Source organism: Odontesthes bonariensis, chromosome 10, assembly GCF_027942865.1.
Source record: "Odontesthes bonariensis isolate fOdoBon6 chromosome 10, fOdoBon6.hap1, whole genome shotgun sequence".
Classification (NCBI taxonomy): domain Eukaryota; kingdom Metazoa; phylum Chordata; class Actinopteri; order Atheriniformes; family Atherinopsidae; genus Odontesthes; species Odontesthes bonariensis.
In genome coordinates, this window is record NC_134515.1 from 10,805,246 (window position 1) to 10,829,770 (window position 24,525).

Below are 24,525 nucleotides of genomic sequence, written 5' to 3' on the forward strand. Positions count from 1 at the left end.
TTTCATGACTTGATCTGCATCCGATAGATTTTACCTTGAAATGTTTTTGTTTTTCTTTGAACATTGAGTCTCGGTGCAATAACCAGCCAAAGCATCCATTTCCAACCCCTTCATTTCAGCCCGCCTGCCCTCTGAACAGTGTTTTATAGAGCAGTTGCTTCCCTAACTGCCTGAAAGTGGAGCCCAGAGTTCAAACTGGACCCGGTGAAGCAGCTTTTAGCTGTTATGCTGCACACAACTGGAACAAACTACCAGCAGAACGGAAATCAGACCCAACTGTAAGCACTTTTAAATCCAAGTTAGAAACATTTCTCTTTCCGTGTGCTTATGGTGGAGTTTATATTTTTCTTTTTCCCCTCTTCTTTCATTGCTTTTAACTGTTTTTCAATTTTTATTCAATTTTTTTCTCTTTAAATAGCTTGTTTTGAGTTGCCTGTGGTATGAAATGCGCTATATAAATAAAGATGCCTCGCCTAAAGAGGGTCCGGAGCTCTGAAACAGGGTGTGGTGCAGAGGAGGAGGGGGTCAGCCTGCAGTTTGTGGGCGCGACGTCAAACAACTTGTGCGACGAAGTCAGAGACCGCCGGTCCAGACAGCCCGAATTCTGAATGACTTAAAACCACGACCCGGACCAGCCGGGGGAGCTCAGTCAGAGCGGCGGCGGGGCTTTAATGACCCGACACCCGCCTCCGCTGAGCGGGACCAGCACCAGATTTCCCTTTACACCGGAATAATAAGACGATTAACACGAACATAGTCAAATATTTTTTATTAATGAATCAGGATACACCGTGGTAAAGCATTTCTGAGGACTCTTTGGGCACCCAGTGCCTGATTAAAAAGCAACACTTTGTTCACAGTCTCCAGCCCCTCTGATCCGACTGCCGGCGCCACGCCGCTCCGGCTCGGAGAGGAAAACCCGACCAGCGCTTAACCCGGGAAGCACGGGCAGATTCAGAGGGTGAGAGGACTCCTGCTCAGAGAGGGGGGGGGGCTCCCCGTGAACAAGGCCCACTTTCTTTAGTCAAACGCAGCACTCTCCTGAACATGTCTGATGACTGTGTCTGCATGTGTGTTTTAAAGTGATCCTACACACTGTATACTGGAGTTATAGCAAACACCGTCAGATTGCACTTCAGACCAAAGATTGATTTCTATACACAGAGTCCATCCATTAATAAAAAATACATTAAGTTACATTTTCCAAATAAATATTGGTCCATTTTTTGTAAGTATGCCATCTTCCTGAGCCACGGACACATTTGTACACCACAGCCTTCTTCTCCTCTTCAGTCCTTTGCATTTTACCCTCCATCTTTTTTTCTGGAGACTAAATAACTTTTGTCTCACCACACTTGCTTCAACCATCCTTCATCGCATGACTTGCTCTTACATTCGTGACGAGACGTGCAAAGTGGAGTAAAAAAAAATCCAAAACATCGAGAGGCCGTATGAGACGCGACGAGATGAATGTGTGAATCTGTGAATGGAAGTGTGCTCTAATCAAAATGTTTACAACTGTTTCACCTGCATGCTGACACAAACTTTTAGAATAACAGTCTTTCAGCCTTTTTTTTTTCTTCTTCTTTTTTTTTTTTTTTTAAAGGATGTTAAACATGAACGTGTTCGTGGAAGCTTCTTTTTGTTCTAAGGTTTCACAGTATCATCGCGGTGCTCTTCCTGCCCCTAGCTTTGTAACCCAGCTCCGGTCTGCCAAGTTCTCGGATTTAAAAAACACACACACACACGCACACACACACACACACACACACACACACACACACACACAGTACCTTAATGTTAGGAACAACAACTGCCTTCATCCTCAACAGCATTTACACCATATTATTGCTTTCGTATGCCAACACTGTTGCACGAGATCGAGTCAGGGAAAGGGAAAACGTCCGTTCTGTCCTCATTTGCAGCCCAAAAAAAATAAAAATCTTGCTGATGTGCGATTTCCAAAAACAGAAGTGGAACAGAAGAAAAAAACTATCCATAAAAGTATCCAGAGCTGTGATGTAAGGCGGCAGAAGATGAACAGACGGGCATCCCTTCTTCTTTTTTTAGTCTGGGTTAGTCTATACGTTAGAGACGGCGCTGCTGACGTCTCTCGCCTGGCGAATGCCGTAAAGCCACTTGATGACCCGCGCGTTCCTCTCGATGACGGAGATCCCGTAGGGGACCCGTCCGTTGGCCCTGTTGGGCCCGTCCTCGTCCTCCTCGTCCCCGCCGTCCTCCCTCAGCCGCTCCGTCTCGTCCCCGCACTCCGAGCTGGGCGTGCTCACGCTGCGCAGCTTGGACACGGACACGATGTCAGAGTTGGCCCTGGTGAAGCGCTCCACCCCGCCCATCTCCTCCACCTCCCCCGGGTCCAGCCCGCAGTAGTTGAAGAAGCGCTCGAGGTCGGCGGTGGCGCGGGAGTAGCGGTCGCTCAGGTCCGACTTGGAGCGGTGCAAAGACGGGTGCTTGCGCGAGGAGCCCTTGGAGCTGGCGTTGGATATACGAGTGAAGGCGGGCGAGGCGGGCGGGATCATGCCTGCGCGGCCCAGCATGGGGCTGGGGGGCAGGTAGGCCGGGGGAGAGGCCAGAATCTGGGGTGCGTTGTTGAGCTGAGCGTGAGAGTGGAGCTGATTCTTGGAGGATGGAGGCGGAGGCGGAGGTGGAACCTGAGGATGAGCTACCTGGCCCTGGGCAGTCTGTCTGGGCCTGAGCTGGGGCTTCAGCTGGGCCCTCTGGGGCTTCCTTATCTCAGCCTGAGGCCGAACATCCACCCTGCGCACCGTCACCGTGTTGGGCGAGCTGTAGAGCGCGGGGACTCCGAAGCGGGGGGCCCGCGCCGGGACAGGGGGCGGACGGCGGCTCAGCTCGGCCGCAGGTGTGTGAAGGTTGTTGCTGAGCGGAGAGGAGGCGCCGGAGGAGGCGGAGGAGGAGTTGTTGACGCCGTGGTTCAGCGGTTTAAGGTTGTTGAGGAGTCTGTTGCTCTTTTCCTGCTCCGCTGACAGGCTGCTGCTGATGCTCTTCACTCCCGACGACGGGGACGACGACGAGGGGGAGGTGGAGGAAGAGGACTGGGAACAGGGCAGCGGTGCGTCACAGACGTCACTGATTAGGTTGTTCAGGATATCCAAGTTCAGGGTCGGTCTTCTCTCCCGGGGCCCCTCCCGGCCTCCAGCATCCCCCCCGTCAGCTGGGCAGCAGGGAACCTTTCGGGTGGGAGGCGTGCCGACGTGGCCCTGGAGCATCATCCCCGGAGGGACGAGGGGCTTGCGGATGATTGGGGGCTTGATGGGGGCCTGGCGGGTGAGGGCCACCTGCTGGCTCTTAACATACTTGGCCTTGTCGGCCTCCAGGCGCTCCACGGCGCTCAGTTTGCGGGCCCCCGGGTCGGCCTGACGGCGGAAGTAGCCGGGGCCCTTGTTGAGTATCCTGAAGGGCATGGCCGAGGTGAAGGGGACCGCAGCCAGGCGGCAGTCTGAGGGCCGCAGCGTCTCCACCGGCATGTCGGAGGGGCTGGCGGAGGGAAGAGAAACACTTGGGATTAGTCTCAGTAGTTTGTCCAACAGACTATGGGGGCTGAACAGTGTGGTGGTAAGTTTGCCACCTTTCATGTGGGTGACCTGGGTTCAAATCCCCTGCTTGAAAGGTCCTTAGGCAAGACCCCGTTACCCTACCTGCCTACCTGTAAGTCGCTTTGGATAAAAGCGTCTGCCAAATGCACAAACATGACAAACAGAAACATAACTTACGCTGAAAGACGAGATGAGAGTGAAAGGGTGTGATGAGAGAACACTTTAAAGCCAGAACATATGGAGGAGGCGCATGCTAAACCAGCAGAAGTGACCAGATAGCTGGGTAACAATGGGGCTTTAATGGTCAACACTTTCTTTGGAGCCTCTCTAAGCTTAAGAAAATAGCTCTTTTGTGCTCCCTTTTCTTCCCCTCCTCCCTCCCTCCCTCCCTCTCACACCCCCACAGCCTCTTTAACTTCCTTACCAGTTGCTGTTCCGCTGCTCTCCTTTTCTTTTTCTTTTCTCCTGTCGCCCCTCTGGCTCTTTTATCCTTCCCTTTTCCTCAGCGAGGGCTCAGTGAAAGGCTGCTTGTGGGACAGGGTCAGTTGGAGTCAAATTCCACATCAGGACTGGCCAGACGACCCCTCTTAACTCAGCGGTGATCCACTCAGTGGGTAACGGGGGGCCACCGGAGGGCCACAGTGGCAACTGATAGGGAGTCCTTTCCAAAAACGCAGGTCTGGTAGATCAGCCGGCAACACAGGAGCCTCTTTACGATCCTCTTTACGGCCGCTGCCAGCCTCCGACGATCCGTCCAGCTGTGAGCAGATACAAGAAGCCGGTCTGCCACTCAGCTGAGTCCCACAGTCCTGAAGAGAGTTAAAAGAGATGCAACGCCGGGTCAGAAAATAGAAAAAGCTCTGTTTTTCCCCTCTGTCGTTCATTAACAAAAAGCACCCACACACACACTCGCTCTCCTTGTCGCACACGAAGACAAACACAAACACACACACATGCGTGGCGCTCTCCGGCCGACGGACGAGACTCTCAACACTGAAGTAGAGCAGACTGGAAAGGCTTTAATACCCCGTCTGGCTCCGCCCAGCCGGCCAATCGCACCTCAGACCGCCAGCCTCAGTGGGGCAAGGGGTGGGCTGGGAGGCGGGAGCCATGCTCACATTGGTCCGGCTCGAACGGGATTCTGACCAATGGGGTGTCCCCCCCCCCCCAGCCCAACAAAACACTGAAGCAGGGCTTTCATTCAAATGAAAATTCTTTGAAAGGGAGAAAGGGGGGCAGACAGAGACGGAGAACAACGGACGAGACAGATGCAATTTTTTACATGGACTTGCATCAAGCTCACCGGGGTGCTGCGACGACACTGTGAGACGTGGAAGGAGCAGAAACAAAGAGTGATCAGCACACACTTTAAACACTGGAGGATTATCTGATTCCCAATCTGTGTTTGGATTTGCATCTCAAAGCATTTCACTATTGGGTTTGTAAGGTCTAAAAAACCGGCCTGACGAGTGTAAACGGCCAAAGGGGAATAGAGACAGAGAGTGAAAGTTTCAAAGCACTGCTGGTACAAGCAATCTTCATTTATTTCCCCCTCTTTCTCCAAGCTCTAATTTCACACAAAGTAATGCTGCCCTCCCCCCACGCAGCTCATCGCTCCCCGGCGTCTTATCATTTACAACATTTCACTCTGGGGTTACATCACACCTAGTTATTCGGCTCATTTCTCTCCTTCCTCCTCTTCATCTCCCAACATATCTATCCACACATTTTTTTTTTTTTTTAATTGGGCTTTTTATAGCCATTTCCCGTCTCCCTCGACACGTGACCTTGTTTTTAAACTTTCGGCTGAAGGAGCGCAGAAATTCACCAGATGATGACATCACAGTCGGGACCTTTGAACAACAGCCATCCTAAATCTTTTTGACCTTTTACTTAGGGGAAATCATTTCAGATTATGCGTTTTTCTTGTTCCAAACAGGAAACTTCCTCGTGAAAAACTCCACAATAACAGCAGGACAACTGCATTGCACACACACTTAAACAAAGACGCACAAAAACTGAACTGAGCACGCGACAGGACACCGATGCTCCACCTGTCTGCGTACATGTCTACATCACTCAGTGGGGTCACATGGCACTGAAATGATCAGATAATTGGTTAAATTACAATAAGAATGAGCTGAGCAAGGGTAATTATCCTTGGATATTTCTTAAATTAAATTAAATTAAAATTACGTCTTAAAACCCATTTTTATTCCCTGGCTTTTAACCCAGCATGTTCTTATTGTTTTAATATTGTTATTGTTTATTATTGTTTTTACATTGTTCTTATGTTTTATGTCTTATATTTCGTGTTGTTACTCATGTACAGCACTTTGTTTTAAAGGGCTTTATAAATAAAGTTGAGTTGAGTTGAGTTGAGTTGATATATGGCGGTGAATGAATCGGATCAGAGGCACAAAGCGTGTCATACCCCGGTATGATAGGTGGCGCTGTACCCATTCCAACTATTGCTAATAGAGCCACTTCCTGTTGACCTCTTCACCACCAACAACAACAACAAACTCAGGCATTCGAGAAAGATGGAGAACGCAGAGCCAGATGAAGCTACGTCCCTCTACATTTGGTCTGTGATGAGCTGCTTGTTGCACAAACGCGATGCACAACGGAGCATTCTCCATCACGTTGTTTGTTTCTTTCTGACGGCGAATACAACAGTAATATCGTCTCCTTTGACTTCCGGGTCACGACCCCGGGAAAAAATCTTGAGCATGCGCAGAACGCAAAGTCTAATTCACCACGTGCTTCACCGGCTACTACAAGCAGGTTTAGTGTGACTTTCAACCGAGTTATCTCGGGGTCTTAATCCGATTGCGAGTAATCCGATCCAATTTCTTGTCAGATTAAGGTGTCTACATGAACTTAATAACTCATTCTTATTGTAATTTAGCCAATAATCCGATCCTTTCAGTGCCATGTGACCCCACTGACTGAGGTCTACAACAGTAAACATCTATACTGGGAGAATATGTGCATGTGAAGCATTCCTCGAGCATTATTTTACATGATTGATGGCTTCATATCTGCTCGTTATGGTGTTCAAAACCGATGAACCCCAACGTGACAAGCTGCCCGTCCCACCGGTGGGAAAGGGTCGGGCAGCTAACCGCCACCTCTGCCGTGCAAACATAACCTTTACACTTTCCTGACCACTGGCCAGAGCGAAAATGCATCAATACACCACAAGTTGTACTTCGCTAAGAGACAAAAACATCCCAGAGCTTTTGTCCTTTTCTGTGTCTGAGACTTCTTTCCATTTTCTTTCTGTTCTGCAGTTACACAAACAGATGCTGTCCTCAAAAGTCAGACCGCAGAGTCTGAAGAATGATATTTCTACCCCACAATGGAAATTCGCTCAGTGCGATTATCTCAAAAGTATGTGATCCACAGTGTTGTTCTGACTCAGGACCGCTTTCACATTCACTTTTCAGACCACAATATTACTTGGTAATGATATGGCTCATTATGCCTGCGCTGCCTGTGAGAGACGACTGCGTTTTATAGAGCATTAGTGGCTGTGAGGGGAAGCAAAGCGTTGGCAACAGATAGAAAGACACTCGGGTGACCAGAAATGATGCAAAGCAGTGGAAACGCAGGGATCACCCGCACTTTAACACGGTTAACCGATCGAGATCTGTTACAGAGATTTCTCAACCGGGAGCCAACACTTTCTGGCACTAAGTTACTGAGAAACTGAAAACATTTGAGGAAACAGGCTCCAAGTAAAGTATCCTGAAAAAAAGAAAAAAAACAACCAAACAAAACAGGAGGATGCAGCTTTCTGAAGGTCTAAACACTGAAAGACAGGAACTAAATAAGCTTGTGTGTCTTTGTTCTGTGGTGTCTGCTGGATTGTCATATCACAGTGGCCTTGGTCCCAGCAGACACTGACCCCACGAGTATATGAAAACAAGAGAAACTCCACCCAAAGAGTCACCAGAAACGAGCGCCGTGCATAAATGTGTTACGAGGAGGAAGGAGTGACGCAATTTACAACTGGAAAACAGCGAAAAAGATCAAAATAAACAAACGTGCCTGGCTCTGTGCGTGTGTGTATCCAGCAGGTTGACCCAGTTTAACTGTGAATGTTACCTGTTTGGAACCAAGCTTTAAAAGAAATCAAAACAAATATTTGAATAAAGGCAGAACAAGAAAAAGAATCTAACGGATCCCTGATAAAGTACCAAAAACTGCAAATGATCAATTAATGCGAGTCTACGCCATAAAATTCACTCTTTTTTCTGGCTTTTTGGGAAAAACAGAGAGGTCAGAGGTCAGTGTTTTGCAGGTATTAGTATGATCACAGGACATTGTTTGAGATATAAGATCTTATGCAGACATTTGTGTTCTCGTCTAAGGTTGGCGTGCACGTGTTAAAACGGCATTTTAGACGTTTTTAAATGGACAGGTCGAGAAAAAAAAGTAGCCAACTCTTCGCATTGCTACCATATTCACACATTGTGCACACTAGACAAAGGTTTTTTTTTGGTTGTTATCAGGAGTTTTGGAGGTTCACTATGATATAAGTAGCGAGTATAAGATCTCTGTTATATTGACTACTGGTTATATCAAAGCAACATGCCAATTACTTCATCAAATTCTGCCCAGTTTCCTGAGCCCAGACTGTATTTGCCATGCTCACTGCAAAGTTTACAATGTGTTTGTGTCCAAGCTCTCATTGGCTGGAACTCGAGCCGACTCCTTTATGACAGCATTTTAGAAAATCTTTCCTCGTCTCACTCATCTTTAAAATGTCAACACAAACATACACCCGTTGATCACCGATTCGCCTCCGATCTAGGCTGTTATTGACCTCTAAAATCTGAATGCATAGGAAAAAGGTGGCTTTAAACCTGACTTTAAAGGAAAAGGCCCCATTTCCTTGTATCCTGAACACCTGCCACATCTTGGCGTTGTTGGGTCTGACCGAAAATACTTTGTGGCTATAAATATCTTACCCACAAATGCAAAAGAAAACATGGACGTGCATGAAAATGCCAGTTTGTTTTTGTCTTACAAGACAAGTCTAACCTGATGAGAAACAGTCTGAGCCTGGATACGACTCAGTCATGTCATGAGTGTGGGACACACAAGCCTCTGCCTATTATCCCACAAATTCCCACTTGCTTCGCTCTTTAAGTAGATAAATAACTTCAAGATACAGTTATCAGGTTATCAGCTGCTTCCCTTAACTTAGGGAGCTCCTATGACAGCTATCAGAGAACATGGCACATTGCTGCCGTGGCCTCGACACACAGGGGCGTGCACTTATTAGCCCTGTCCGTGCTGCTCGTTTCCAACAGCAACACCTCTTTGCCGGGTTCACAACGCGACTGACACGCATGACTGAAATGTTTGGACTACAGAGTTATGCAACTGCTGTACCGACTGCAAAGACGACCACTGGACCATAAGCACGTTATCATAGCACCCAGATTCATCTTTTGTATGGACCTCCCCCACCCTGCATCCATCAGTCTCCCCTTAAACCCCCTCCTCCACCTCTTCCCATCGCTGTCTGCGTCTGTGGCCCCAGGAAACACATATCCACACATCCTGTTTCATGTGTCTATGTGTGGCTGTGCATGCGTACATGTCACCATCCTCATTTATGTGTGTGTGTCCATGTCAGGAGGCGAGCTCTGTAGAGCAGATGGCTATGAAAACTAAACCAAACAGAGAAGACAAACATAACAATTTGCCCACAATAGTGAAGAGAAAGGGAAAAAAACAGACTGACTGTACATATAAAATAGTTTCTATACATCCTGTGAGTAATACACAACCAGAGAAATTCCCTGATTTGTACCTACGCCAAGGAAGTTGTTATCTTAAACAGATGAGGCAAATAAAAGAAACAACTACAAATCCAGGAAGTTGATGGAGAGGTGCAGCATGGCCAAAAGAAGGGCCCACTAAGTTTTAATGTCTTTAAATCGAGCCCTGCCAACGGGTCTTAAGCTCCAGGTGCCGTTCAAGAACAAAAACACCAGATTACCCCAAATGAGGTGCCAATGGATTTCTTAGAACGAGCAAAGTAGCTGACTGTAGCATGTAGGCGGTTCTCTTTGTGTGTTAATGACCTCTTTACGACTCTTTAATGCTATTCCTGCAGTGTTTCGCACAAAGAACAAGTATGTTACTGTGCAATCAAGCATCTAGATGCAGTATATGATCTGGAAGTAGTTCGAAATTTGCAATCTTTTACTAAAGATGAGCACAAAGCTGCTAGTTTAAACTTTTTAGCTATCCTACCATTCCGACTGGTATGCAAGTCCCACCCACAACTACGCACAGAGCATCCGCTGAGAAAGGAATTCATGATTAAGTGCGACAGGATTATTTAATCACTCTCGGTTTTTTTTCAGTCTGCCAGAAAAAAAAGAAAAGAAACAAAAACTGCTCTCAGGACAAAAGCACAAGTTTTTCATGGGAAAAAAATCATGAGATATTATTATTATTCGAAAAAGACTTGTCTGAGTCTTTTTGAGTGTCCAAAAGATAATTAAGAAATAAAGATTATAAGATGCATTTCTCCTGCTGTAGTGGATGAGAAAAGTTGCAGCAGGGTTCCAACTCCTCGGACAGACTTTGCTCAGAGACACTCTGGCACTGCGGAGCCTTTTAGAGGTGAAATGACTCTGATCCAGCACAGATTTTCTGCTGATTATGCAAACTTTAGTAAAAACACCCCAAATTATTCAAGGATATGAGCATGGATTTAAACGCCTGTGTGTCGGGATCAGGAGCTAATCTGTTACATAACTCCACACACATGAAGGTATGCATCACAAATGGACCGCGACACATTTATGAAACATTTCTCCAAATGCAAACTAAAACAGGCACAAAGCTGCGTGAAGCACAACACTGAACGCTCACGGTTTTATGCTGCAAAGGCAGAGCCCAAAGGCTAAAAGAAAATGCAAGGAAAGAAAAAAATACCCCCCCCCCCACCACTCTCAACATGGTGATGAACATTCCAGACACACGCAGGCGTGGACACAATCACACACTGCTGTCCTTAGTCAGATCCACAGCCAACACACATGCACATACACACTGTGGAGGGGAGAGAGTGGTCACTGTGGCGTTACTTCAGCGGCAAAGCCTCAATAAAGTTTTGGCTTGGACGCAGGGAGTGTTTCACATGTAAACACACTCGCACAGGACTCCTTCTCTCACAGTTAACCCTTCATAATCCCTGATTACCTTACGACTGACACAGGTGCTGAGAGCACAGGAGCGCTTATGGTTGCAGCTGAGAGTCCGATGAACCTGCAACGCTTAAAAATGTCAACATTGAAGTCGTTTTAGGTAACATACGTGCGTGCATGCCGTCTCTCACCACGCTACAGCTGACAGACTGGAAATAGTTCTGGGGCAAAGACGCCAAACGTTATAATCCGGTCCAGTATTTTTAGAATTGGCACGTTCCCAGCCAGGGGACTCAGAAAAAGACAAAAAGCTGCTGCTATAGAGATTTTCAGTCACATCTGAGGAACGCACTGCTCCGAATGACACCGTGCGCCGTTAAGACGAGCAACAAAAGTGACTTAAAGTGTGAAAACTGTGCCGTCGGTCCGACAGGGCAACAACAAAGATGACAAACACATCCCCCGGTGCTCCAGAAAAGAGCAGAAGGTAAAAGTTTACTTACATGATGTGAGCTGGATCCTAATCTGGGTCTGAGAGCCAAAAATATTTTTTTTAAAAGAGCGCACCAGTCACAGGTTGCACTGAAAGGAGCAGGGAGTCCGCACGGCTGCTTTCAGCTGCGTTGAGCGCTGATGTGCCGGTATGTGTTGCGTTCCCGTGTGAGCGCACAAGCCAAATGAGGACTAACCTGCAGCTCTCTCTGCTCCTTAGGCTATGAGCTCTCCTCCTCCTCCTCCCACTGCCGAGGAAGACTCCGCCTCCCCTGTCTGGAAGCAGGATGTGAGTCGGGAGAGCAGGAAACAGGAGCTTTACCTAGAAGTCACGTGATCTTCCTGACACTTTCTCATCCTGTCCACTACGTATGAATAGAAAAAAAAAAAAAAAGATTCATTCATTTAATCCTTCTCATATTGTGGTGACGGATTTATGGGAAGAATGCCGCTGATAATAGCCATGAAAGGAGGTGGTCACCATCAGTAAAACAAATAAACCTCCTACATTTTTTAAAATTTTATTTATTTATTTATTATTATTATTTTAAAGTTATTTAGTCATTTATTATTATTATTATTATTATTATTATTAGTTAGTAGTAGTATTTTTATTAGAATTGGTATTATTATTGTTAATATACAATCATTGTAAATATTACAAATTTTTTACTTGACTAATTTAAATTTCCCCCATTGGGGGATGAATAAAGTATTTTTCTATTCTATTCTTTTCTTCTACATCGTGTCATCAGTTCAAAGCTTCTTTTCCGTGACCTTATACCACCGCTTCTCATGGGAATTTTTATCGTTTTTTTTTGCTTAATAAACAATAAACAATGCATCCTTCCCATTCATGAGACAGTGTTTCCTGTTGGCTTTTGGGGGGGGGGGGGGGGGTGTTGGATGAGCAGGTGGTGGGGATAGGAAACATAGAGAGACTTAATTACGCGTTTTCACCAGTAAAAATCAGACCAGACAGTCAACAACACACAGTGGGACCCAGCAAAGGAATGACACACAACTCGGCTAGAACAACATATTTCTACTTTCAATTTCCTGTTAACACAAGCTCAAAATAATTGGTATTCAAAGATAACATCACAGTGTTAATAATCCTTAGTAGTAGATTCCCGTCTCTAAGTATTACAAACAGCAGTGCAGTGTTTGAGTGTCTAACTTAAAACTCAAAGCCTTGGGTCTCAAACTGTATGCCAAGAACGCATTTCATCAAAATCACTCAACACACAGCAGGCTGTTTGCTCCAACACCTGCTTGAAATGGCTAAGCTGCCAGTAAACTCCATGTGAACTTTACGACCATTACTTGCTGGATGGCCAACGGGCCTAAGAAACTAGTTCAGTGTTTCAGATTACCGGCATATACGCAGATAAATTAGACAATTTTCAAAACTAATACTCCGACTTCACGCAGAAGTTGCACAGCTTTGTAGAAAAATCTTTATTCGACTCTGTTAATATGAGCAAAGCAAAGAGCTGAAAATGTGTGCTGATGTCTTCATTCGGGTCTTCAACCGTGTGCTATCATTGCAGTTTGCTTATCTGTCTGTTTGTTAGCGAGATTACACTAAAATTACCCAGCAAAGGTCCATCAAACCGGCTGTTTTTAGGAGCGACGTGTGAAAAACAAGACCTCAATAGGCAGGTCTGGATGTCTATAATCTCTAGTGTTTCACAGGCATTGTGTAAGCAGAGTTCAGGTGGATTCATACTCTTCTACATCTCTGACAGCATCAAAATAAGACTATGAAACTTGCGTGAATCTTCTTTTTTCACTGGACAAAAAAAAAAAAAACAACCGTTAAATATTGCCAACATTTGTCTTTTGAATGTGACAAGAAAGTATTTAATTTGGCTTTCAGGGCGCTTTCGTACCAGAGCTGTTTGGTCCGCTTTAAACGGGCCAGAGTACGTTTTCTTGGAGAGTCCGCTTCATTTGGACAGGTGTGAAAGCTCGTCCGAACTCTGGTGCCTGAAAACGTGGGTCTCGGTTCGCTTGGAGTGGGGAAATGCAAACGAACCATCCGGCAAACTAAAGCCTGATTTATAGTCGGTGACGCAAGACGCAACGCGAGCCCTTGCGTGCTTGCGTGTGTCACCTCAATTTTCTAAACTTCACGCAAGACGCAAGCGCAAGCCACTGGCTGTGTTCGAAACCGCCTACTACTTGAAAACGGCATACTCATCGATCTGACAGTATGCAGAGCGTTTACACACAGTGCACTTCACTCCTGCCCGAGCCGAAATCAGCCGGCCTGAAAAGCTGATTTCCCTTAAGCTATAAACTCTGTAAATATATAACTTTAGCAACATTTGAAACATTTTCAGGCGAGAAAGTAGTCGTTTAGACCCCCAAGGTGTTGAAAATCTGACAAAATAGCGGCTATTTACAAGAAGAAGAAGAAGAAGCATGAATCCAGTAGTGATGGGTCAGAAGAGCCGGCTCGCATCAAGTGAGAGCCGACTCCAAGTTTTTTTCCATTCGCTGCTTAGGTTTCACTTTCAGTGCTCAGTCCCAGCTCTGGTCACCACAGAGCTTTGTTATGACTGGCCAGCATGGCAACCAGCATGCGGTATTCACGTGAGAATTAAGGAGTTTGGTTCTGGTTTTGGTTCTGTTCTGTGGATTTGTTTGAAATTTTTTGGTTAATTTGTCCAATAAAAAAGTTTAATTGAGGACATTATTAATGTTAGCTTGAGTTTGGTTCTGTTCTGTGGATGTGTTTGAAGTTTATTGTTAATTTGTGCAATAAAAAAGTTTAATTGAAATAAACAAATGTAAAAGTGGTTTTGTCACAGAATAAATGCAAAGAATTAGGCAATTATAAGGTCCCTCATAAAAACACTGAAAGCAAAAGGGTTTTCAACACATAAACCATGATTTTTTTTGCAAAGTTAAGGTAAAATATAGGCTACAAAAGATCCTAAGTAAGGAGCCGTTCGGGAGTCGAAAGAGCCGGCTCTTCTTTGGGAGCCGAGTCAAAAGAGCCGGCTCTTCTTTGGGAGCCGAGTCAAAAGAGCCGGCTCTCGGAAAAGAGCCAAACTTCCCATCACTAGAATCCAGTCGAAGAGAGACTTGCCGAAGAGGTCCTGGCGGTGAATTTCCTTTCATCGTAGTAGGCTTGTCATTGAAAAAACCAGCTACTCCACCTACTGTCCTGGCGGTGAATCGCCACGCAGCACACGCAACCGCCGACAAAGCAAAATGAAGCATAAAACGTCTCGAGCCATTAACACAAGCGCAAGACGCAAGCGCAAGGGCAGTTAAAAGAAGTACAACTCAGCCTTAAGGAGTGGAAGAAGGACATCTCGCTGCCTCATACTGCTTCTTGTGAAAAAGTAAAAACAGAAACCCCCCAAGACTGCATTAATTTGGTGTTACTCCATCGTTTGTTTTTGTTGCCTGCTAAAGCCGAGCCGGGTTTTCTTCGTCCTCAGGGCTTTTTTCTTCCCGGTCCGTGCTCGTTTCGGGCAATACGGCCCCAAACGTTGGCCAGGCGGTTTGGTCCGCCCTCAGTCTTGTGGGCAATGACTCCACGGCAGCCTGGGTATTTATTGGCTTCAGCTCTGATCGACATTGATGGAAAGACAACACCAGGGTGCACACTCTTCTTTACAGGAACACACATTTACCACCCGATTTTAAATCAGAGAGATGAGATTGGTTGCTTAAAACTCTTGACTGTTCGTTATCAGTACCATTATGTGGAGCTGATTTCTGCATCCTTCGGTTAAAATGATCAACCAGCCAATAGTTTTCCTAATAGTTTGTATTAGGAAGTGTAAAAACAGTATAATGCGTATGAAAAAACATACAACACTGCATTCTAGTAAGCAGGAAAAGGGGGGAAATGGGCTAACTGGCAGCTGGTAAATCAAAGAAAAAAACCCGAATACCATAAAAGGAGGTGTGGTGTGAGATATCCTGTCATTAAGACCGGCAAAAACAGTGTTTCAGAAGAAGCCTTACAAGTGGAACACCTCACGCGTACTCCAGTAAGTTTGTATGTAACAATTCAGCAGGTAGATGCACTTGTCTTTTTCACCCATCTGCATTTTCTTTTATTTCCAGCACAGTTGCTGAGCATCCGTCACTCCTGAAAGTTGAGAACACTCAGCAGTGCTTATCTAAAGGACTCAGCGGGGCGGGGTGCCCAAGACCAACCTCCCCGTGGTACGCACACACTAAAACATGTGTACGGACGGGCTGTTTCGGGCACGACCACGGGCAGTCTGACGTCAGACACACATGACAGCGGTGGTCAGTCATTCTCAGAATAAGGCAGGAATAGGGAGCAGACTTCCACTCTTCGACTTTTCGCTGCGAGGGAAAATCGTCGGCAGCGGCAGAGTCTACCTACCTTACGTGTTATTGGAGAGAATAAACTCATATCAGATATGCATCAACATGTTAGCGGGAGGGGGACCGAGAGTCACTGTCTTCGGCTTTCGTAATTACCATTTTGACGGCAAAAAGACGAACAGCACAGTGCAAGACATGCAGCATCAACATCTCGGACAGCCAGACGACAACTTCGAACTTTCGTCATTTGAGGATCCATTCTGAGCAGTAAGTACTTGTCAAATTAGCTAATATTATCCTGTTAGCCTAGTTGCTAGTTAGCTAATGTTAGCTTGATATGATAGGGGGTGGAAAGGTTGGACACATTGGCCAATGATGTTTACTGACAGTTACTTATATACAGTCTTTTCACTTTATTAAGATCAGATTCTGCAGGTAAAATTGCAATAATAAGGTGAATTGACTTTGACTTAACTTGCCCAAGAAAAAATTACTTGGGACTTACTTGAGACTTGAAAGCTAAGACTTGAGACACAGGCTGTGTTCGAAACCGCATACTTCTCCTACTACTCCTACTACTCATACTAACTTTAACTTTTTTTAAGTTCCCGGATGCATACTAGAGTCACCGAAATGTTGGGTATGCATCATGAGGTTACTACTCATACTCAAACTACCCAAGATGCAACGTAACGTGACGTCGCCATTTCCTGTCAAAACGGCAGTTTCAAGCTAGCTACAACGAGGGTAGGTTCACTTCCTGTTTTCAAAACAAAAGCACCAATTGTATCGTAATGGCTTTCCCTATGATAAAAGGCAACGGGTATTTTATTTTGTGAAAATAACAGTAAGTGCGTTGCTCACTGCGGCTAGCTTCAGTAGCGCCGAATTCGTCGGAACAAAATTGTAAATAGCCAGTATTTTGTCAGATTTTCAACACGTTAGGGATCTAAACGACTACTTTCTCGCCTGAAACTGTTTCAAATGTTGCTAAAGTTTACAGAGTTCAGAGCTTAAGCGAAATCAGCTTCAGGCCGGCTGATTTCGGCTCGGGCAGGAGCGAAATGCATTGTGGGTAAACGCTCTACATACTGTCTGATCGATCAGAACGCAGTATGCAGTATGGAAGTATGCAGTATGGAAGTATGCAGTATGGAAGTATGCAGTATGCAGTTTCGAACACAGCCATACTTGAGACTTGCACATGTGTGACTTGGTCTCATCTCTGCTACCTACACCGCAAACCAGGCTTACATCTCCTCCTCCTTCCCCATCCAATCTTCAGCTCCAGCATCAACTTTAGTCTCAGTGTTCTCCCCACAGCTGCATTCCTCCTCACGTCTCCTGAAAGCTACATGATCTCTGTACCGGGGGATAACATTTTCAACATAATACCTTGTGAGCATAAGCCGGTCCTCTGGCAACAGTAATGCAACTCCATGAGAACGCACACCTTTGCCTGGAGACACAGAGGAGGCGGGCGGATTTAAAGTATTACTGTTAGTGTGTGGTGCCCTCTCATTTGGCAAAATACTCTGTGATTCATGATGCGCACATACACACTCACACTCACTTCCCCACACAATTATGAGTCAATACTGACACATAAACACACACACACGGGTAGTTCTGGTCGCAGTTCCCTTTCTGGATTCATCAGTCGGTCTTTTTATACAGACCACCAAAAGAGGGTAAGGGCAGTGTTGAGTTACTGCAGCTGCAGATACTTTCTCATACTCAAAATAATAAGCTCTTGCATTTGGCACATAGTCACAAACGCAGGGACATCTAAGATTACAACTCGTGCTACACGCCGGCGTGCCCGAACAGGCCCGGTTTCCAACACCCCGCACACGAGGGTTTGACACAGATATCAAACTGGAGGAAATATCCAAGTCAACTAACTGAGAACAATTGTTCCTAATTTGTATGAGCGAGGGAAAAAAAACGCCACGGTAATGACGCAGATGACAAGCAAGAGCAGTTTGGGGCCTGCGGTCTGAACCCTGACGCTGAAATTATGTCATGAATTTGGCCATAAACCTGGAATTATTTCAGGAATGATAATAGATGGCAGCTGAAGATCAGATTTCAAGAAGGAGTTAGTTATCGGGTCACGGCATATATACTCAAATAAAGCCAAACCAAATGTTATGGGCCGGTTTAAAAATAAAGGGGTTCTTTAGGGCAACTTTTGAGTTGCTCCAAAGCCCATGGCACCCTTTTTTTTTTTAACCGGATAAACTAAAAATACAGCACTGCAAAGGAAAATAAAACTGAGCTCAATACAAACGAGGTTTACCAGTGTTTTAAAGAGCTCAGCTATGGTATCAGAGGGTTTTACATGGGCAAATATTTCTTTATATTACTACAAGCACTGGTGCACTTAGAAGTACACTTACATTAGACCGAGAAACACGAGTTCCCACTCATACTATATGCTACCACTAAAAGATATCCCAGATATCTGTTATTGTAGTATAATTAACACAAAGTACTCGCCAGAGGCAGATTTGTTCAACACTGAAGCAGCGGGTCATAAATTGTATTTAGTTTTATTAGGGTATAGTCCGAGTTAAACTCTAAAAACACCCCATTCACCTTTTCCCAACTGTAAATGATGATTATTCTGGTTTATTATTATGGTTTTGACTTTACATTTGGTCTGTGCGATGTCTACTTCGTAGTTATCCTATTCATAATTCATCATTTAAGACAAATAACATTATTACGCCAAAAGTAACACGTTTAAAGTATTGTTTAATACCTTTAATGACAGCTGATTAAATTCTTTAGCAGCATTATCGGTGCTCTGGGGGCTACGACGAACACAGAACAGGGACAAGCCTGTGAGCTACAATAACATGAAGGAATGCCATTGGATTTTATCCTGCAGGCTGTGTTTCTCTTTCCGATAACCATTACTTTCTGATATGGTTACGTTTGTTTGGCTCGTTTACGCTCCAGAACAGTTGGGAGGAGATCGGACGTGAATTGGATGCGAGTCCAAAGGCAGCGAAGGAAATCGGAAGTGAACTCTGAACTTTGCACTGCCCTCTGGTGGATGTATTGCCAAACAATCATGCTAACGTAAAGCACGCATGGGAGTATGAGGCCAGTGACGTTTGAAGTTTGAAACGGACGTACCCATTTATGTACGTAAAGTGAGCGTAAATGAGCCTCAAGACTGAGGTATCTTGCAGTCGGATTAAAACCTATTCAGAGCCTCCAGACAGCTGGTAATCATGTTTCAGGGAAAAAAAGTCAGAGGTGGGTAGAGTAGCCAAAAATTGTACTCAAGTAAAAGTACTGTTACTTTAGAATAATATGACTCAAGTAAAAGTAAAAAGTAGTCATCCAAATAATTACTAGAGTAAGAGTAAAAAAGTGCTCGGTGAAAAAACTACTCAAGTACTGAGTAAATGTTGAGTAACGTCTGATTTATTTGTTAACACAAGCATTCAATCAGACAGACAAAAATACTAAATAATCATCTTTAGGCAAATTAGAGTTCATCCAATCAATAAAATAAATTAAAATTAATTAATTAATTACAAAATAGCTTACATTAAAATAATCCAGGTAAATTCAAGTACTTCAATAAAAAATAGGAGAGACTTAGGAAATGTTTCTGAATGCTGAAATGTCCGTTTGTTTTGGTTGACACAGAAGACACATAATGCAGCTGCTGTTTTGCACTCTTTGTAAGGTAAACATGCTTTCAGTATGAGGCCTCGTCTGTGTCTTCATTTCCCACCGTTGATTCTCACATTTTTCATCTATTTCTTTGTTTGTTTGCTACGACTGTAAACTGTAAAGCTAACCAGTCCCGCCGCTGAGATTCAGTATGGTCACGTGACCAGACTACACGGCTACGTTTGATTGATGAAACACAGTCAGGTGGTAGAGCCTTTGGCGGAAGTCTCTCTCTCTGTCAAAATAAAACATTAAAATGAGGCGTACGCGGGGGGATAAAAATAATGAGGCGTAGAATACCAAAGAGGTAAGAAGAAAAGTAACCAGCTCATTGTAGCCTAATGTAGCGGAGTAAGAGGACAGTTTCTGCTGCACAAATCTACTCAAGTAAAAGTAAAAAGTATAGAGATTTAATACTACTCCTAAAAGTACAATTTTTTCAAAAACTTACTCAAGTAAATGTAACTCGTTACTACCCACCTCTGAAAAAAGTGCACGTGTACACGTGTGTTGCGCTCCCATGAATGATGATCAGAGCTGGAGCTGATAAATACAACTGCTGAGTGCTTGCGCCATAAAGTCGGATATTTCCAAGTTTTTTTTCACTACTGCAAAAGTTGCTAAATAAATGCAGAAATTCTACATGCCTGAAAACCTGAAATACTTAAATTCTATTGAATTAATCAAAATACTTTTTATCTACTTGGCACAAAAAGTCCATCTCAGGACACATGGAAAAAAAAAAAGCTGGCCAGCATGTTGCTTCAGCTCTTCCCGTGAAGCAGCTTTTTCATGAGACATCCCATTGACACGACTATTGCACCATCTTTGGGCCTTGATGACCTGCTGATTAAATAAGGAGGCTAGATGGGGAAATCGAGGTTGAAATGCCTCCGAGCTGGAGGTCGAGTTAGTCACAGCACCAGTTTGATATGTGCGTCTGTAGCAGACGGCAGGGAGAAACACAATGTTCTTAACATGGACACTGTTGTCATTCAACTGAGTCCACAATCCTAGCATGCTATTTGAAAGCAAACATTACATGGCACCAGGCTTTCTCATGTTGGCTAAAGCTGGTAGCCCTTATTGGTGGCGATATAGCACGACAGCCACGTTGTAAAAGTGATGCCATTGTGATTCAGAAGCTGGGAATCTATAACACACAGACATGCTGAATGCTGCTTCTTTGAGTCCTCTAGTTAGTAGGACAGTGGGCTCAGTGTGAAAGGGGGCAGGGTAAAATAATGGTTAACCAGAAGCATGTCCCTAAATCATGACTTGAAACAGCCCGAGGCGATGATGACGACAGGCGAAGGGTTGAGTCGCTGTCTCGAGCAGAGATAGGCTTGTGAATATTTTTTTTAATAAATACAAGGGAATGGCGACAAGAACATTGGCGTCCAAGCCGCTGTAATTTGTCTCTGAAGGGTGGAGCGCTTGGGTGACAAGGGAGATCCTCTGAAAATACACGAGCAAACACACCAACTGCTCACAAAAAGCTGGCTTGATGCATGCGCAGGAATCCAAGGAGATTAACCGATGAGCACATCCATGCGAAAGGTGCACGGCTAATCTGTGAAGTAACCTGTGATTAAGTGTTAAACGTCTGGTTCCCAACCTGACCCAATTTTTTGATTAATGGCTCAAACTGTGTGTGGGCTGTGGCGCAGATAAATCTCGGCAAACAAAGATCCTCTTGTACTCATTCACCTGGCAGACATCTGCAGCAAAACAACCAGTTTGGGTCGATCAGTGCACAAGGAAATGAATTAATCATGAACCAAACAGGTTTTCTTCATGCCTTTAGTGCCACCAAAAACTTTAGCTCATCTCCAGTTCACATTTTCAGACGCACAATCAGCTGTTTGCATGCCAGGCCTGAGCTGCTGACCTTTATTGTACAGTCGAACCAGAGAAACAGCTTGCCAATCACACTGACCTCATTCCTCAGGAGAGGACTCACCCAGACTGGAAGCAACCAAAGGCCAATGGCTTAAGGGGACTCCAGCCACATGACTCTGTCTAGAAAATTTGGGGCAAGGAAGGCTTAACCTGACGCTGAAACTGGTAAGAATCCACTCTGTAAAAGACAAAGGCATTTTTTCTTGATGGCGTCGAAAATTAAGCTCTAAAGTCAGTAAAAGCGGCTGAAAAATCATGCCTTTAGTTTAATTTTAATACAATGTGTGGCGTTCACAGTTTCCTTCAGTATTTGTAAGATTAATTTTTAACGTGGCTTAAAAATATGTTGCCTGTGTGTTAGGAAAATATGCTTTAATAGAAATAGAATAGAAAAATACTTTATTTATCCCCCAATGGGGGAAATTCAAATTAGTCAAGTAGCTCAAAAAAATTATTAATATTTACAATGACTGTATATTTAAAAACAACAATAATAATACCAATTCTAATAAAAAAATACTACTACTAACTAATAATAATAATAATAAATGACTAAATAAATAAAAATAAATGAATAAATAAAATTAAAATATTAATATAAATAAATAAATACATTAAATTATTATTTAAATTTTATTTTATTATAAAAATAATATTCATTTTGGATTGATCAACTTTTTCTGAGTAAAGTCTATTAATCTGCCACGTATTGTTTATATTGAAAGCACATTAAAGGATCAGTTGATGGCCAGTATTAGCAGATGGAATGGTTATATTGAGCCATTTTAGGGCTAATATGGACACAAGGACAAATATGAGCAATTATGAACCTAACAACAGTGTTACATAACGTTCGACTGCCTCAGAGCTGCTCTGTGTGATGGCGTTGTTCACCCTGGCCAAGTGGGGCACATTACTTCCCCTGGTCTGAGATATGATGTCAACACCGTCGCATGGTGGTGGAGATAAACTGCAAGCCACGCCAGCGCCGAATTAAAAGGCTAAACACAAGTAGCACGAGAGAAAACAAAGGAAACCAGAGAAAGACAGGAAGGGAAACACGGCAACCAACAACAAGTAGGACTTGGCACAGTCAGCAAAACATCGCAACACTCCGACAGCAGCCGCAAAAGTGTGAGAATCGAGGCTATGGAGCGTCTGAGACCTGTAACATAATGAACAACACTTATTTCTGCAGAAAGGGTGGGAATACGTTTCAGTGTAGCTCCTACAAACAACACTTCTAACTCAAATATCACTTATTGTGTTGTGTTCTGAAAGACGTGAGTTTACATTTTCCTACACCGCTACGCAGTGATCCGCTCCAAGCCACACTATGATTTTCTGGCAATTCTTTGTGATGGATGCTATGTAGGTTTTATTGGGAAAAATATAATATTTTCCAGTTAATAACAAGCTCTCCGTCACATAAACAGAGCTGAGAGAAAAAGGAACATAACACAGCATTAGCCTGAGTGGTTAAGTTCCAGTCCATCACAGCAGGCTGACGTAATGCTTGAGATTATATGTTAAAGCTCGTCTGCATGTGTGGTAGCGAGGCGCAAACTGTAATACCAAGGCTGACACGGGCATAGACCTGAATTAGAAAGGATTCCCTAAGTTTTACCCACACAAGTTAAAGGCACCACCACACGGACCAAAATACTGAAAAGTAAACAGAAAAGAAAAAAACTCCAGAGATCTCCTGAGAAAGCCAACCTCACTAACCAAACCCCAGACATGGCAACAAAACGACAACACAGTGCACGGGCACTCATGTTAAAGCTATGTAAGTGTGTGTTTGCCACGGTGTGGCTCTGACTTTCTTTTTTTCATAAGTAAAACAGCAAAAACATGAGGGATATTGTACAAATTAAAGAAAGCAATGCTAATCCAAAAGGAACAAGGTAACATATTCAAATGTCTTGTTTTGCCTGACCAACAATGGTGCAAACTCACAATATATTAAAAGGACAATGATTTTAAACCATTAATGGGTAAGTGTGTCAAACTTTTGACCAGTAATGTTATTATCCATATAGTTTTCGGCTGATTACAAGTGATTTATCCGTCGCCTCTACAACACGTGTGAATATAATGGCCTGAAAAACAAAGTCAAGAGGTGGGAGCAACTGGAAAGAAACGGGATAGAAGTCAAGTGTTATTTCTAAGAACGCGTGTTGTTTCCATAAGTGCCACTCGCAGAATAAATAATCAATCTAAAAATAAAGAAAAGAAAGTCTAGTTCCAACATAGGTAGTATTTAAAACAAAAGGCTGCGCTGCCAGGAAAGTATAATCACTCAACCTCTTTCAAGTGCTTCATGTGAACAGGAACCCGTTTCCTGCTTCAATACCACTGAAACTACAGCCCCGAACAGGACGCTGGTGGGTTGTGGTGGGCCTCTGTCTTCAGTTAAAAGCCCTGTAAGCTTCTTTCCAGACACCACCAACCCATAGTCGTGCTCAAACCACTTAATGCTTCAATTTGTCTAAATCAAAGAGAGAAGTCTGTACAAACTTCTCAGAAGTGGGCAAATTTCCACCACTCTTGTGTACATTTGGAAAACAAAAGACATGAAGAAAAGAACAAAAGAGGGAATATGTAAAAGAAAGAGGAGAGGTCGGGCTACATCCACACACACGTTTTTGTCTTGTTTTTATCCTGAGATAAACGCTTCCTCACTGAGGGGCCCATAAAGCAAACTCCATGCTGACAAGTAAACCGACTTTCTAGGCTGCAGGACGCACATTCCTGGCGTGGGAATGATTAAGAATGGAAATTACGAGGTGCTGTGTTTGTTGCCATTGCCCAAGAGGGACAATTTTTTTGCAAGTCATTTAAAGTCTTTGCTGAATGTTTGCCAAGTAAACATCTCTGGCAAGATCTCTGACCCTCTCAGCAAAGAGGAGAGCACAGAAACATTTCCTGCAACATTTAGTAATTTCACTACATACCAAAAAAAAAACATCCCGCTATGTTGTAATCTGCTTTAAAGTCAGCATTTTTAAGATGACTCTTAGTCTGCTGATTCAAAGAGAGGACAGCCACAGCCAATACAGGAAGGGACATTTGACTAACAGCAGTGCATTTCAGGCCTAAACTTCCTCCTCGGAGAGAAAGGGGAACTGGTTTTCTTTCCTCCCACTGGTTTAAACCTGGGCGTAAATACATCAGCAGCCCAAGAAGATGAAGCCCAATGTGACCTTTAAACCCGACTTGCATCCTCTTCTACACAAGTGGACTTCCTCTTCTTCTGCAACATGCCTCGTGTAACCACACAGCATTTTTAATTATTCTGGGAATCATAGCTAGGACCATGATGAGGTCCAAACATGGTGGTCTCAGAGAGATTATTGGCC

General features: G+C 44.2%; 1 protein-coding gene across 2 annotated transcripts; it reads right to left on the bottom strand.

The window, feature by feature from the left end:
* Positions 1-752: 752 nt before the first annotated feature.
* LOC142390633 (protein FAM110A) lies at positions 753-11,449 on the bottom strand. 2 transcript variants are annotated; one of them, XM_075476223.1, is made up of 3 exons: positions 11,254-11,449; positions 3,997-4,381; positions 753-3,513 (listed from the first exon to the last, which is right to left on the bottom strand). In XM_075476223.1, the coding sequence occupies exon 3, from the start codon at positions 3,501-3,503 to the stop codon at positions 2,082-2,084; it is 1,422 nt and encodes a 473-aa protein (XP_075332338.1). In that variant the 5' UTR covers positions 3,504-3,513; positions 3,997-4,381; positions 11,254-11,449; the 3' UTR covers positions 753-2,081. The 2 variants fall into 2 exon arrangements, with proteins under 2 accessions (XP_075332338.1, XP_075332337.1); XM_075476222.1 differs by lacking the exon at positions 11,254-11,449 and having other exon boundaries at positions 3,997-4,561.
* Between the last annotated feature and the right edge of the window lie 13,076 nt (positions 11,450-24,525).